Source organism: Panthera leo, chromosome A3 (assembly GCF_018350215.1).
Source record: "Panthera leo isolate Ple1 chromosome A3, P.leo_Ple1_pat1.1, whole genome shotgun sequence".
Lineage (NCBI taxonomy): Eukaryota > Metazoa > Chordata > Mammalia > Carnivora > Felidae > Panthera > Panthera leo.
Genome location: NC_056681.1, coordinates 89,890,034 through 89,904,362, shown reverse-complemented (window position 1 = coordinate 89,904,362; position 14,329 = coordinate 89,890,034). Strand labels below are relative to the sequence as shown.

The 14,329-nt window shown below is 42.9% G+C and overlaps 1 protein-coding gene across 4 annotated transcripts in view; it reads right to left on the bottom strand.

The window, feature by feature from the left end:
• LOC122216210 (STAM binding protein) overlaps positions 1 to 14,329 on the bottom strand; it is a 54,868-nt gene that overhangs the window by 19,199 nt on the left and 21,340 nt on the right. For all 4 annotated transcript variants that reach the window (XR_006200785.1, XM_042932737.1, XM_042932735.1 and 1 more), the window contains exons 3-9: positions 11,506 to 11,581; positions 11,124 to 11,219; positions 9,686 to 10,052; positions 7,223 to 7,347; positions 6,208 to 6,345; positions 1,319 to 1,431; positions 441 to 540 (exon numbers count right to left, since the gene is read on the bottom strand). Coding sequence is in view for 3 of the 4 variants with exons in the window: in XM_042932737.1 (XP_042788671.1) it covers positions 441 to 540; positions 1,319 to 1,431; positions 6,208 to 6,345; positions 7,223 to 7,347; positions 9,686 to 10,052; positions 11,124 to 11,219; positions 11,506 to 11,581 (1,015 nt within the window). In the remaining variant the exon portion in view is untranslated. The remainder of the gene's footprint in view (positions 1 to 440; positions 541 to 1,318; positions 1,432 to 6,207; positions 6,346 to 7,222; positions 7,348 to 9,685; positions 10,053 to 11,123; positions 11,220 to 11,505; positions 11,582 to 14,329) is intronic.

The window sequence follows — 14,329 nt, the reverse complement described above, 5'->3', positions numbered from 1 at the left end:
TAAATGGCTTTTTTCCTTTGAATTCAAATCCCTTATTGAAGTACAGGCTTAGCAACTGGTGTTGACGAAGGGAAAAAACCTAACATTTAACAAGCCAGCTCCTGCACCAGGTGCTTTCTGGATATTACTTCATTTAATCCTCTCAATAACCCTATCAAGTAGGTATTACCATCACTGTTATTCCCCTTTACAGATAAGAGGCTGAGGCCCAGGAAGATGAAGTCTGATCAAAGTCAGACAGTCCTTCGATGGCAGAGCTACGACTCAAATCCACTGCTATCCCACACTGCTTCCCATGTATGTCCTTATTGGGAAGATTTGCAAAGATAAGTGACGAGGCTGATCTTCTATGTGGGTCAGAAAAGACAATGCACCTCATCAGCTCTGACCGTCCTCCCTGCTTGAAGCACAGCCCTGATTTCTTCTACACAGATACATACGCAGAAGAGAGGTGGATCCTTGCTGTGTGGATGAAATCCTTTCTGGCGACAGGAGGAAATCTCCTCTAGTCCATGGTCAGTTAGTTTAAAGAATCCAGTTCTGCAATAAGAAAAAGCAGGCCCAAATCAAGCAAAGGTGTCTACCCAGTCCCAAACACACATACAGAACTCATTTTGAGACAGCTTCAAAACTATGCTGGCACACAGGTCTCTTTTCTGGTGAATGAATCAGAGTTAGGGAATGACTCATCACTGCCACCACACTAGTTTTGCTGGGAGAATTCATAGTAAATAACAGGATTTAGAATGAAAAAGAATTTAACTGAGATAATTTGTTTGATTTTAAATTCTCTAATCTGACATCAGTCTTTTGAAATTCCCATTGCTTCAAGTCAAACACTTCAAATTTCTTATGTTCTTTTCTTAGAAAAGCATTGAAATTGTTGCTTTGATATCTTCTTTTTTTTTTTTTTTTTCAACGTTTTTTTATTTATTTTTGGGACAGAGAGAGACAGAGCATGAACGGGGGAGGGGCAGAGAGAGAGGGAGACACAGAATCGGAAACAGGCTCCAGGCTCTGAGCCATCAGCCCAGAGCCTGACGCGGGGCTCGAACTCACGGACCGCGAGATCGTGACCTGGCTGAAGTCGGACGCTTAACCGACTGCGCCACCCAGGCGCCCCCTTTGATATCTTCTTAAACAAGAATAGTAGGAGCATCCGGATATGGTGCTTAAAAGGAAACCTTTTAGAACAGCCAGTTAATACCACAGTCTATATACTTTACACAGAACAAGGTCTTCCAAATAGAGAACTTTTCCTTGGAGGCTTTTCCCCACTGTCTCCTTGTAATGCCCAGAACCACATCTATGTACTTACTCCTGGAACTTGGGGGAGCAAACAATGGCTATTGACTCTGGCAACATCATCTGGTAAGAACAATGAGTGTGTAGGTCAACACTGGAGAGGAAGGCGGTCTGCGTGGGATGAGTCTGAGAAGAGGAAAACATGTCTGAGACCCTCTGAGTGAAACAGCCAAGCCTGGCCCATAAAGGAAACAGACCCAAATGGTTCTCAATAGCTGGCCACAATCCCCTCACAAGCACAAAGTCACTGGCAGCCACAAGGGGGTATGTCTGAAGTTCATTACTTTTGAGCACTGTAAACAAATATAGGTTAACATGAGTATGAGAGGAAACTCATAATTTCTAATTGATCATCAAGACTTATTTGGCCCCTCACAAGCTCTCTCAGGGCAATGGAGAGTCATCCATTCTGGAATAGATGGTATATGCTGTCCAATATTTCAAAATGATAAAAGTCAAGGACTTAACAAACCACAGTTGGATGAACAATTCCTCTTCCAGACAGAAGTGTTAAAAGGTCAAGAATGAGTGTGGAGCTCTACGGGCAATGACAAAAGCTGTCCTATGGCTAAAGCATACCATCCAAGGATAGGAGAAGCAGGGGACAATAGTAGTTACATCATACAAAGGACCCTATCTTGTTTGGGAAAAGGACCAAGATACTGAAATTTGAGGGTAATCAGTTAAAGCACCATCGAAATGTACATTCAGTTTCTATTGTTTTCAATCATTTAATGTTTTATTGAACACATTCTTTGTATACAAATGAATAACCATATAATGCCTTATGTTAATCTTAGAAGGGTGTGACTGTAGAGAACAAGAATGGAAAAAGACGACCCAATATGACTCAAAAAGACCACCAACCTTCACTGACAGAAAGCACAGAAAATAAATAAGTGTACTTGATCAGCATTTTCAAACCTGCCATGTACAAAATGAAGCTCCTGAGGAGCCGGTCAAAAGCACAGGCTCCTGTGCCCCACCCCTAGAAATAGCCATCCTGAAATTTAAAAAAGCCATTCAATGATTCTTATGTGCAGCATCATCTGAGAAGCACCACCCCACAGAATGCTGTGACCAGCTCACTGTGGAAGAGGCCTGCAGGACAGGAACGTGTTAGCTGAGTGCTGACAGCAAATCCACACGCAGATCCTCATGGGGCAGGTAAGAACTTTGGTGACTACAAAGGAAAAATAGTTTCTACCTAATAATATGATCCTACAGACTGCTAGGGACAAAAGGCCTGTGCCAACACCTTTCATCCCACAGTTAGAACAAAGAATTTTAACTGGGAACAAACGAGGCCATGGAACAAGCTGATCCAGGCCTCTGATCTAAAGTAGAAAGACAATATAGGGATACATAGAAGCTCAATAAATAATTGTTAAACTAAATCAAAAAACCCTGTCTTGAGTCTCTATTCCCCTCTATTGTGCTTTCTCTTTCTCCTTCCCTTAACAATTGGATTTCTTGAAAAAAATAGTTTTGTCCATCATGCTGGAGACAGAGGAAGGCATTTTTATGAAGAGAAAACAATAAACCAAGGGAGCAGAAATGAACAAGAACAGCAGATGCTGGGGGCAGCCTCGGTGCCTGGATGGGAGCAGAGCAGCCATAGGACAGGGATACGAGCTAAGGCAGGGCTGAAGCCAGATGAAGGAGTCTCCCGAATACTGGACTGGAGGCTCACACAGTAGTTGGTGATCAATACATGACCATACAAACTTTTTGACCCGGGAACCTGATTTTACAGCTGGCAAAGTGGAGAAGGAAGAACTGATCTTCTGCATAATGCTCTTGCCAATTTTAAGATCTGAGCAAACCTTACAGCCTGCTTGTTTGTTTGTTTTTAATCTCCAGTTAGGAAGGAATGGCACAGAAATTATCATAGGGGAAAAGAGCTGAAATACTATAAACTTCGGCTCTAAATTTGTTCCTAGCTGAACCCTGATTTAGAAATCCTTTTATTCATTTGCGGCTGAATTCTATCTGCAGTCTAAACCGGGATTATTCCAAACTTTCCCCCATCTCCTCCAGTTCCTAAAACCACCCGTCTCCCTCCTGCCAGGCAGTGAATCTAGACTGCAACACTGTTGAATGAAAGGAATTCCGTCAACCCCTCCAAACAGACCTCCAAAATCTCTGTATCTTTCTTTCTTCCTTCAATTCTGTCTCAGAGGGATGAGTGTTTTCTCCCCCATATGAAGATGAGCCCCCTTTTTGTACTTTTGATTTAATACTTTCCTACCTCCGCATTCCCTTGTCTCTGCCCCTTTACATCTCCTCTCCTGGCTCTACTATGCTCCACTAAGCTCTGCTGGCTCACTGGGTGTACAAACATATTGAAACAACTACATACAAGAATGTAAGTAAACCTTGAAAATGTTGAGCAAAAGAAGCCAGATACAGAAGAATATGTATCATATAATTCTATTTATATAAAGCTCAAAACCAGGTAAAACTAAACTGTTGAGTTCAGGGATATGCATTTAGGGTAGTAAAACTATAAAGAAAGCAAAGGACTTGTGGAAAAGTCAGGAGAGAGACTGCCTGTATCAGAGGGGAAGCGGACAGGGCAAGAGCATGGGGGTGGGACCATGCCTCTCACAATGTTCTATCTCTTGACCTGCGTCATGCACGTACACAGATGTTTTGTTTCATGATTCACTGAAATATCCATTTACCCTTATGTACTTTCTTATATATTTCAAATACAAAGGTTTCAAAAAAACAAAATCAAAACACATGTTCAAGCCTTTATGGTAAAGCATAAATCAAGCAAATATTCTCTCAACCTGGCTACTCCTTAAGCCACCATCCCATTTTCTTCCTTTCCCCGTGAGCTAAACTCTTCAAAAAATTGGTGTGTAGGGGTGCCTGGCTAGCGCAGTTGGCAGCGTACGTGACTTTTGATCTCAGAGTTATGGGTTCGAGCCGCATGTTGGGTGTTAGAGATTACATAAAAATAAAATCTTAAAAAAAAATTAGTGCCCATCTCACCGTGACCACATCCTCGATCCCCATTACTTCTTAAACGTTTGCGGTGCTCTTCCTCCTCTGGCTCTGTGCCTTTACACTGTCCTTGCCCTGCTCTCACGCCTCTTTGCTTCATTACCAACTATTCCCTGCGCTCCCCTGGGTGGCCTGCCCCCAAGCTTGCTCTCCATTCTTCTCCAGTGCCAAGGCTTCTCAGGTCGGCTCTATGCAGAGGTCTCCCAGATCTCTTTCCCACCTTGACCCTGCCCCCCAGCGCCAGCCACACTGCCAACTGCCTGATAACTACCTCCACTGACAAAATGTCTCACATACACTTTAAATTCAACATGCTCAGAACTGAACACACAATTAGCCCTGCTTCCAAAGTAAGCTATCCTCCTGGAGCCCCTGTTTCTGCTTATGGGATAATCATTGCCAGCCCTGTGAGTCAGGCCTGCTCTCTGTCATCACTGGCTTTTACTCATCATCCTCTCACTCATTCCCCACATCCTCTGAAATTCAACATTCATCTCCTTCCCAAATTCAATGTCATCACCCTAGCTCTCATCATTAGATTTTATCAGCATGCTAACCTCTTAAATGATCTCCCTGCCTCGACCTACTTTAAAACTGCCTTTATGTTAGATATACTAAAGAATGGCTTTGATCATATCATTCATTGCTCTACTCAAAAACCTTTAAAAGTTCCCCACTTACTAAAAAGCAGAACTATTCTGCCTATCCACCCAAGATCCTCCCCCCAAGAACACTGCTCCAATGTATCACATTAAAGCCTATTTATCTACTACGATTCCTGACATAAACCCCAAACTGGACCTCAACGTCTTAGGAACACAGTCTGCTTATTCCAGCGCTGCCCCCTGCATATGGAATTCTCTCTTAGCCTATCTTGTCAAAATCTTAGTAAATCCTGCCAGGTGCAGTCCTTCCCTCCTCGATTTGATTGTGCTGTTTGTACTTCTCGAGGCACTTGGCACATTCTGCCTCCCAGGAAGACTTGTCTCTTTGTCTAATCTACTTTATGAGACTAAAGTCGTGTCTTTCTCAAATTTGTATCCCCCAGCAGATAAGAAAAAAGTTCTCTACTTCCCATATACTATAATGGAAGATACACAATAGAAGGCAAGTATTAATGTCACAGAATGAAGAAAGGACAGAGGCACAGGGGACTGCCTCCCAGGTCAGTATTTCCCAAATTGTAACATACAGGTATGTGTAATCTCCCCAAATCCAGAAATGAGCTGACTTGCTTGTATGTAAGCCTATCACACAACACGAAAAGTAGCTTGGTTTGTGGAGTGACCGGCTGAAAAGGAATAGGAAGGAAAATGCAGAAATACTCTTTAGGGATAGAATTACCTTTTACCTAAATATCACCAGAAGGCTACAGAAGACACTTGAAAATCCACTATATTAAGGACCCTACTGGTTTACATAAAGGTGTATGCTGCTTTATGCTTTAACAGAGACCAAATGCAAGCATTTGAATTAATTAACTTCCTTGGTTCATTAAAATATTTTCAGGATATTTTCAGGAACACCATTTGTATGAAGTAAGCAGAACCTCCACAGTCAATATCCACATATACTCTAGGCCAGCATTTTATCACCATTCACACTCACAAGGAAGCTGGGACTTTAGGGAAAGAAGTTCATTTTCATTAAACCATTTTTTTTAAAATGAAGAAAATGAAAAAGCCCTAAGTAGTTCCCAGAAATCAATACTGGAGTGGAAGCAGTCAAGTATGCTAGGAACGTCAAGTCTGCATCTGAAGGAGGGAAAAACCTTCATCTAAATAATCTGCATGCAATTCACTTTGCTCAAAGAAAGAAACAAGCAGTGTGTTTACAACATGGTGAGAGAAGAGAGGACTAACCCTCAGAGAGCTCGGAATTGCTTACATGAATCCAGCCCAGTGTGATGAGACCCTGCTGATCCTGTATGAGGAAAAGTTCTTCTTCGTTCTCGGTGTTGCAATAATCAGACCCGGCACTTTGCTTGGGGATGAGAACATGGGTAATGGTGAATTCATTCCTCATCTGTCAAAGGAGAAAAACAGCCTGTCACCACTCCCTGGCACTTGTGCAACCCCACGTGGTCACAGCTGTGGTAAGTTAAACATCTATACAAGCGAAGGCCCTTCCCACCCCAGCAAGAGTCCTCGTGCTTCTTGAGTCCCTCACCTCAGCGGTTCCCAACCTTAGCTGCTCACGTGCACTGCAAAGGGCACTCTGCAAAGCCACAGGTGCCTCTGGCTGCAGCCACAAGTGTCTGCCTGTGATTCCCAAGAAGCTCCAGGATAGTACCATTTCTCTTCTTTTGCTCATGTCTAGGGTAGCTTCCCTCTTACTGTTTCTCTTAGTCCTTCTCACCCTCAAAGGCTCAGTGTTAGTCTATTGCCTTCACTCATTTATTCATTCAGTAGTTAGTAATGCGTTCTTCAAGTGCCTCTATTCAGTGATCTTTCCTTCCTCCCAACTCATAGTGCTCTACTGCGTATACCATTCAGCATGCTATTTCTCTTTGGGGGTGTAGCTCCCATTGCTCCAAAATGCTTTGGTAGGTTTTGTGGACGCATGCTGGGCTCATAGCCTTACATATGTTATATTCCCAGGCCTACCATAAAGCAGGTACTCAAAAACTGATATATAGGTAACGCTGACTCTTGGTCTCCAAGTTTAGAATTAGCTATTTCTTACTACTAGAATTAAAATAATCAGTTCGATTCAAGGGACTGAGAAAATCAATGAAATGCAAGGTCACCAAATCCAAAGTAACATTGCATTATGCTATCCATGGTTCCTTCTGCAGAGGGATCGTTGCAAAGAGTAACTGACCCTGGATATCTTCTCTCAGAGTCACAGGAGGCCAAGGGGGAAGAAACAGGCTCAGCTCAGGAAAACGTTTGTTTTTTACCAGTTTTCCACAGAGAATTCCACATGTCTCTACTCCCCGGGCAGTGTTGGCACTGGCTAACTGGAGGAACTGCGGGCAGAGCCTCCCAGGCACCACCACATGGCGCAGTCCGTCGATTGTAGGAGCTGTAATGGAGAAAGGAGAAAAGTGTAAGACCACAGGGAGAGGCTTCCCAAGCAGGCCCCAGAGTAGGCAGTCCTGGGAGGGCAAAGCCAAATCACTGGGGTTCCTCGAACTATGGGCAGTGAGTGGGGATCTCAGCCTAACGACAGAAGGAAGAGGGTTGTGGGCACAGCCATTGCAAGTACATTACTTTAAGAAAACAGCCTTTAATCACTCAAGACGAGGGTAAACTACTATTTAAAACAAGTTCTTGGGGTGCCTAGGTGGCTTGGTCAGTTAAGCATCTGACACTTGATCTCAGCTCAGGTCTTGATCTCAGGGTGATGAGTTCTATCCCAACACTGGGCTCCATGCTGGGTATGGAGCCTACTTAAAACTAAAACAAAAACTGAAAAACAGAACAAAACAAACAAGTTCCTGAGCTATCCAGGAATTCTCTGTCACAGTCTAACACAGAGGATAAAAAAAATAACCTCCTCATTCCACTGAGCTTTTATTTTTATTTTAAGTCTTTTATCTCAGATAAGAATATTGGAGAGTACGACTTATAAAGAAATACACCAGAGATATCCTGGGTAACAGAAAATACTTTGGATAACTATTTAATGCTGAATGTATTCATTTAGAAGAATGCTAAAGTGCCAAAACAAAACCACAAAAAACACATTCTGGTCCTCAAAAGAGGCATGAATGCACGGAGCAGCTTATAAGCCTGGTTCAGAATGCCAAGGATAGGCCCAGCCCCTGGACACCACGGAGAAGCCCTGAGAGAGAGAGCCCACAGGCTCAAATTAGGGGGTGTTTTTCATGGTCACTTTTCATTTAAAAAAAAAAACAAAAAGTACATGGGGTGCCTGGGTGGCTCAGTCGGTTAAGCGTCCGACTTCGGCTCAGGTCACGATCTCACCATTCATGAGTTCGAGCCCTGTGTCAGGCTTTGTGCTGACAGCTCAGAGCCTGAAGCCTGCTTCGGATTCTGTGTCTCCCTCTCTCTCTGTTCCTCCTCCACTCGCATTCCATCTCTCTCTCAAAAATAAATAAAAATTACAAAAAAAAATTTTTTAAGTGCAAAAGGATGTTCTGTTTCTGCACATTCAACAGCGAGCTCTGAATTGCTGGAGAGGTAACAAACCAGGGACCACACAGTCACATGATAGTCTGATGACAATATCTGAGGATTCTGAATTAAGGCTTGGCACAGTCCTTTCCTTTCAATTCCATAATCACTTCCTGAGTGCATTCCAGTGCATACACTGTGCTTAACCTCCAGGGAACACAAATATGAATAAGACTCAAGCCCTAACCAGTAAAAAGTTAAAATCTAGTTACTGAAAAATGACTACACTATCAGGTAAATGATGTCAACTGCATTACAGATAATAAGAGCCCTGAGAGTTTCAAGAACAGAATCAATTTCATTGAAGGGAAGGAGACCTGGCAAAACTTTAAGATGAGCAGGGAAGGCAGAAATAGAGAAAGGAGATTTTCGGTTCAGGGCAAATATTAACACACCTCTTTGGATAAGCTAGTCCAGGGGCTGCTCCGGGAACATGAGAGTCCAATCTGACTGGAGCACGGAATACATGTGAAGGAAGAGGCAGTGGTGGGAGATTAGCCTGCCAAGTACGTGAGGAGAAACCTAAAGGCCAGGCTTCGGGGTCTGGCATCCCTTGCCCACTCTCACATTGCCCTTTGAAGTGGATCTTCTGCAAAGCTGACTTCCTCATGTGATACTTGAAATTCCTTCCCCAAAAGATCTATTCTAATAATCAAGGTATAATCATCATTTTGCCACTATTGTTATTTTCTCAGATAGGCAAGCTTTGGTGAGAGGAGGAAAGACTGCTAATAGCTGTTATGACTAGACTGAATTATCGCTGACTACATATAGTATTTACCATGACCAAGCTCCTTAAGGATTGGGAACACTTCCAGGGCAAACAGCATTCGGTAACCCTTTTTCACTTTTTAAAGGCCAACTGCTGAATTGTAAAGTGGCGCTATGAAATTTCCCTTCCAGAGAACCAACAGTGGTCTCTGGTTCATTGAACATTTCGAGTCTCTATATAATCCTTAAAAGCTGAGGGTCTGACTTTCAAGGACATTGTGAGCTCTTCCGAATATCAACCTGGTGCCAGGTAAGTTACACGGCTTAAGCAAAGGCCACCTTCATACTATGGCCAGCGTGACAGGACACAGTATGGCAATACCGATCAAAGGGGCTTCTGTGACCAGAGCCTGATGAGTGGGATAATGGAGGTAATCTTAGGCAACCTCCTCAGAAAGACACTCTGTTTGGCTGCCCCTGAGATGGAAGAGGGCACGAGCAAGCGGACTCACTACTTTCTGAGTTGCTCAATGCTCCAGGTTTCAAGGACCTGTCCACCACGGGTGGCTTGGCAGGCCTTCCCGCTGTATTACAGTCCGCAGGCTGTGTGGACGTGGCAGGTACAGCGGGGAACACATCTGGGGAGGGCTTCTCCAAGTCAGGCACGAGTGGGCCCCCTAGGCCAGGGTCCACCTTCCCAAACTCCTGCACGATTTTCAGTCGCTCCTTTTCCAGCTCCTGGTTCCGGATCATCTCCTCAAAGGCATGGAACTGCTCCTGCTCCAACTGCTGCTGTTTCTGCTGTGCCACCCTCTGCCTCTCCTTCTCCAGCTCCTGCTGGATGGCCACATTCCGGGCAAGCTCTTCCGCTTCCCTCTTCTGCAAAGAAAGGAGTTAGGCTTAACAATTGACACCTGGATGACTTCACATCTCAGGGGGGACAAGGCTTTGCGGCAGGGATTTCCTAAAGCGTGCCCCTGCTCTGGCCCAATTTCCCAACACGGAATCTGTGCCTCCCTCGGCAGCTCATGTCTGCCCAAGTGGTCACCGCTTGTGTCTACCAGGCCACGGCAGACCTACTCTTCAAGGACAGTGACGGTCCCGACCCCCTCAGTACCCTTCCCCAATGGCTCTTACTAAGACATTTTCTTCTTAACCGAAATCTTGATGCAACTTACTGTTCGCGCTGCATAATCTGTATCAGACACAGTCTTATTCTCTAACTCTACCATGTATACATTCTGTATCCGAAGTAAGGGGGTCTTTGCAGAATTTTAACCCAAAAGGAAGCCTCCAAAATTTAGCTGGTGACTAGCTCAGTACGAAGTGACATTTTAAACTAACAAGAAACATCAAGTAACAATCACCCTCATTAAGGTTTTCACTCACTCGGTACCTTAGAAATATATGCCTCATAGCTGTTTACCTCTCTGCTGATTTTCAACATCAGAGTCCAGAACAGGGCTCAGCAGAGCGCTACAAAATAATCTGGAGTTGCCGGCAGTGCGAATTTCACATCTGACACAGACCACAGGCAGTGCCTTGGGAGTTCTCCACGTGCTCTAACTAACTCTTCCTAACAAGAAGCATTTGAAATTAGCTTGAAAAACAAGTATTATCAACAGGTATAACCAAATGTGAATCAATACCCCAAAATTCACTGATCTAAAAACTTACGTTTCAGTGAAATGTTTCACTGCTCTTAGGTTCTCCCTCTAGATATAGCACATAAGCAACAGATTTTCTGTCCCTCAAATCACCCTCCAGGACAAGCAGGCTAAATATGTTAGAATCCTCAGCCTAAACACTTGTGTTCTACTTGAGTTTCTTGCCTTTGCTGAAAAAAATAAACTATGACACTAAAATCACAAGACCTGTTAAAATATCATATCGCAATCCTAGGGCACAGCCTAAGAAAGCAAAATAATTTCCTTTTTATTATATAGTTACCTTTTCTTCATTATATTCTGTATATTCTTTGGTATATCGTTTCAATAGCTCTGCCTTCAGCTCTTCTGCTTTGGGAAATGCAATCTCCTTTAACTTCTGAGACACAAAAATCAAAAACTGAGAATTAGGATAATTCCTAGCTAATGAAGTAGAGAAGTAAAGTGACTTAAGACAACTTGGCAATGGCAACAACGTTTCCAAAAACAATGCAGAATACCCCCTACTGTCCCATACCTGCTACTTCATAACTGATCTGGTGAAATGGCCTTATTTCCCGTTGCCGGATTTGATGCTCAGATGCGGACACCACTACTTTTACCTTGAAGTTAGTCTGTGCTGCTTTGAAGCTTTTAGATGGGCAACAGTGAGAGTGAAGACCCACCTTTACTGTGTCTTTCTTTTCAGGAATGACAGCCAATTTGTAATCCCGATGCTTTGGCAGTTTCTCAATAAAGAGCCTAAAGGAACGGATCAGAATGATTATCATGCAAAGAAAATGTCCAACAGACTCTGAAGCAAGGCGACTCCCTTGTCCTGCACCCACTGCAAGACGGGTTTCCAGACATTCAGGGGAGGGATAATACACACCCAGTGACCATGTTCCCCACCCACCTCCAACCCTATGTTTCCCTCCTCTCCCAAATTAGGTGTGCAGGAAGCACTAGACTCCCACAACTAAAAAGATGAGGGGAGAAAAGCAAACCTACCTTGTGCCCAAAAATATACCTCCAAAGAGATTCTTTTCTTATTACAGTGACAGGCTTCCAAAGGAAAGGGCCTCTGTCACAAATTCTTCTTCAAATAACAGTTTGGCAGCCAAGGGCAGGAAACCCATGTTCTATGATTAGCCCTGTGACCTTAACCTTGGCTTCTTTTTCTTTGGGATCCATCCTCCTTCAAAGCAGAATATTCCTTGCATCATACTAAGCACTAAGATGCTTAGATGGTACATGTGTTATGTATATACTATGTGCGTGTTACGTTGTAATTTGCATTATGGTCCTGATAAAAAGTTCTTAGAGAAATATAAGGGCTAGATTTTCTCTTTACATTTTGTCCCTGGCTGTAAAGCTCAGTGGGAAAAATATTCACAGATCTCTAACATTAATGATGTCTATGTGGGGACAGTAAAAGCACAAAGAAGTATTTGTCACAACTTGTCACAACCCAAAGTAGCAGATTAAGAATTCCAAAGCCAGAAGACCAGTTCCAGAGTCTGCTCTTCTAACCACTGTATCACACTGCCTCCACATGGTCCTGGAATGTCCAGAACTGTTGGGGGGGGGGGGGGAGGGTACTGAACAAAGACGTCTTTTAATAGAAGTACGTTGTAATATATACAAGCTAAGGCCCAAAACAAATCAATTGAGGGGAGTTTGCCCACAGTTCTAAAATACTGTACTAGAGTTGGGACTAACTGACTCTTTTCTACTTTCTGCCCACGGGGAGTAAACAGAGGAGGACAGCTCAGTAAGGGGAAAGAAGATGACCCCCACGAGAGCAAACTCCTTTTATTTTTTTTTTAATTTTAATGCTTTTATTTAGTTAGTTTTGAGAAAGAGTGGAGGAAGGGCAGAGAAAGAGGGAGACAGAGGATCCGAAGCGGGCTCTGCGCTGACAGCAGTGAGCCTGATGCAAGACTCGAACTCAAGAACTGTGAGATCATGACCTGAGCTGAAGTCAGACGCTTAACTGAGCCATCCAGGAGCCCAAAGCAAACTCTTTTCATTTTTTTTATTTAAAAATTTTTTTAATATTTATTTTTGAGAAACAGAGCATGAGCAAGGGAGGGGCAGAGAGGGAAACACAGAATCCAAAGCAGGATCCAGGCACTGAGCTGTCAGCACAGAGCCCAACGTGGGGCTCAAACTCACGAACCATGAGATCATGACCTGAGCCGAAGTTGGACGCTTAACCAACTGAGCCACCCCAAAGCAAACTCTTTTTAGATGAGCACTCCTCCCTTAGTTCTATACTAGGCACATGAAATTTTTATTTCAATCCAATTTGACAAGACCCTTCAGCCAAGGATGAATTCTAAAATCAAAATGATTCTAAAACACTTCCCTTTGGGTTCATGAAAAAGATATAAAAGTTTCCTTGAAGTCTATATTTAAAATAAATACAGATTTGTTTGTTCACCAATAGAGTCTTGAAGAAGATGTTGAGATAAGTAAGACTAGTTCTTGTGTTCAAGAGACCTATAATTCAATGACTCTCCCTTGGCGCTAAAGACCAAGGTACCTGTTCATAACTTTAGCAGGCTACATGTGCTTTGTATGAAAGCCCGAATCAGCCAATATAGTACCATGTCGTATAAACACCACACTTTATATTCACTTGTGCTATCAGCCTGAAGAACTGTGAAGTCCCTGAGGCCAGAGATTCCTGTGTCTTGTGCTTCTTTGCATGTCCCTCTAAAGCTGGGACAGTGCCTGGGTGAAGAGGCACTCAATAAATATCTGAGGAATAAAATGGTCTTAAAACCTTTGAAGGAGCTGAGTAAAAAAACCCAAAGTATAAAAAAGTACATATAGTATGCTATCTTATAAGTATGAAAGGGGGAAAATTCTGTATGTGTACGTACACATACATTTACTTCCAAGTACACAGTAAGTCAGGAAACTAAGGAAAGTAGACAGCAGGGGAAATAGAGCAGATGGGACAAGAGTGGGAGTGAAACCTCTCACCATACGCCTTTTTCTATCATTTTGATTTTGAACCATGCAGTGGAATCTAGTTTATAAGATGAAACTTCTAGAGCTGTACATGAATACGTTTCTCTTGTTTCCACAACTGTAGTCAATTTTCTGAATGGGGAACATACAGGCAGAAGGGTCTCTTGAAAACAGAACTGGCAACGTTGCCCATTGCCTGTACAGGAGTCAATAGCGCTCAGCGTTTAGTTCGCAGCCTGCCTGGGCTCAAATCCTGGCTTGGCCATTACAAGCTGTGTGAATTCCAGCAAGTTACTAAGAAGGGTCTCACTACCCTTCTTTATATGTATGTGTGTGTGTGTGTGTGTGTGTATGTATATGTATATGTGTGTGTATATATATGTGTATATATATATATATATATACACACACATATACATATATATATTATATACATATATACATATATATTATATATATACATACATATATATATTATATATATATATATATAATATATATATATATATATATATATATATGAGTTAT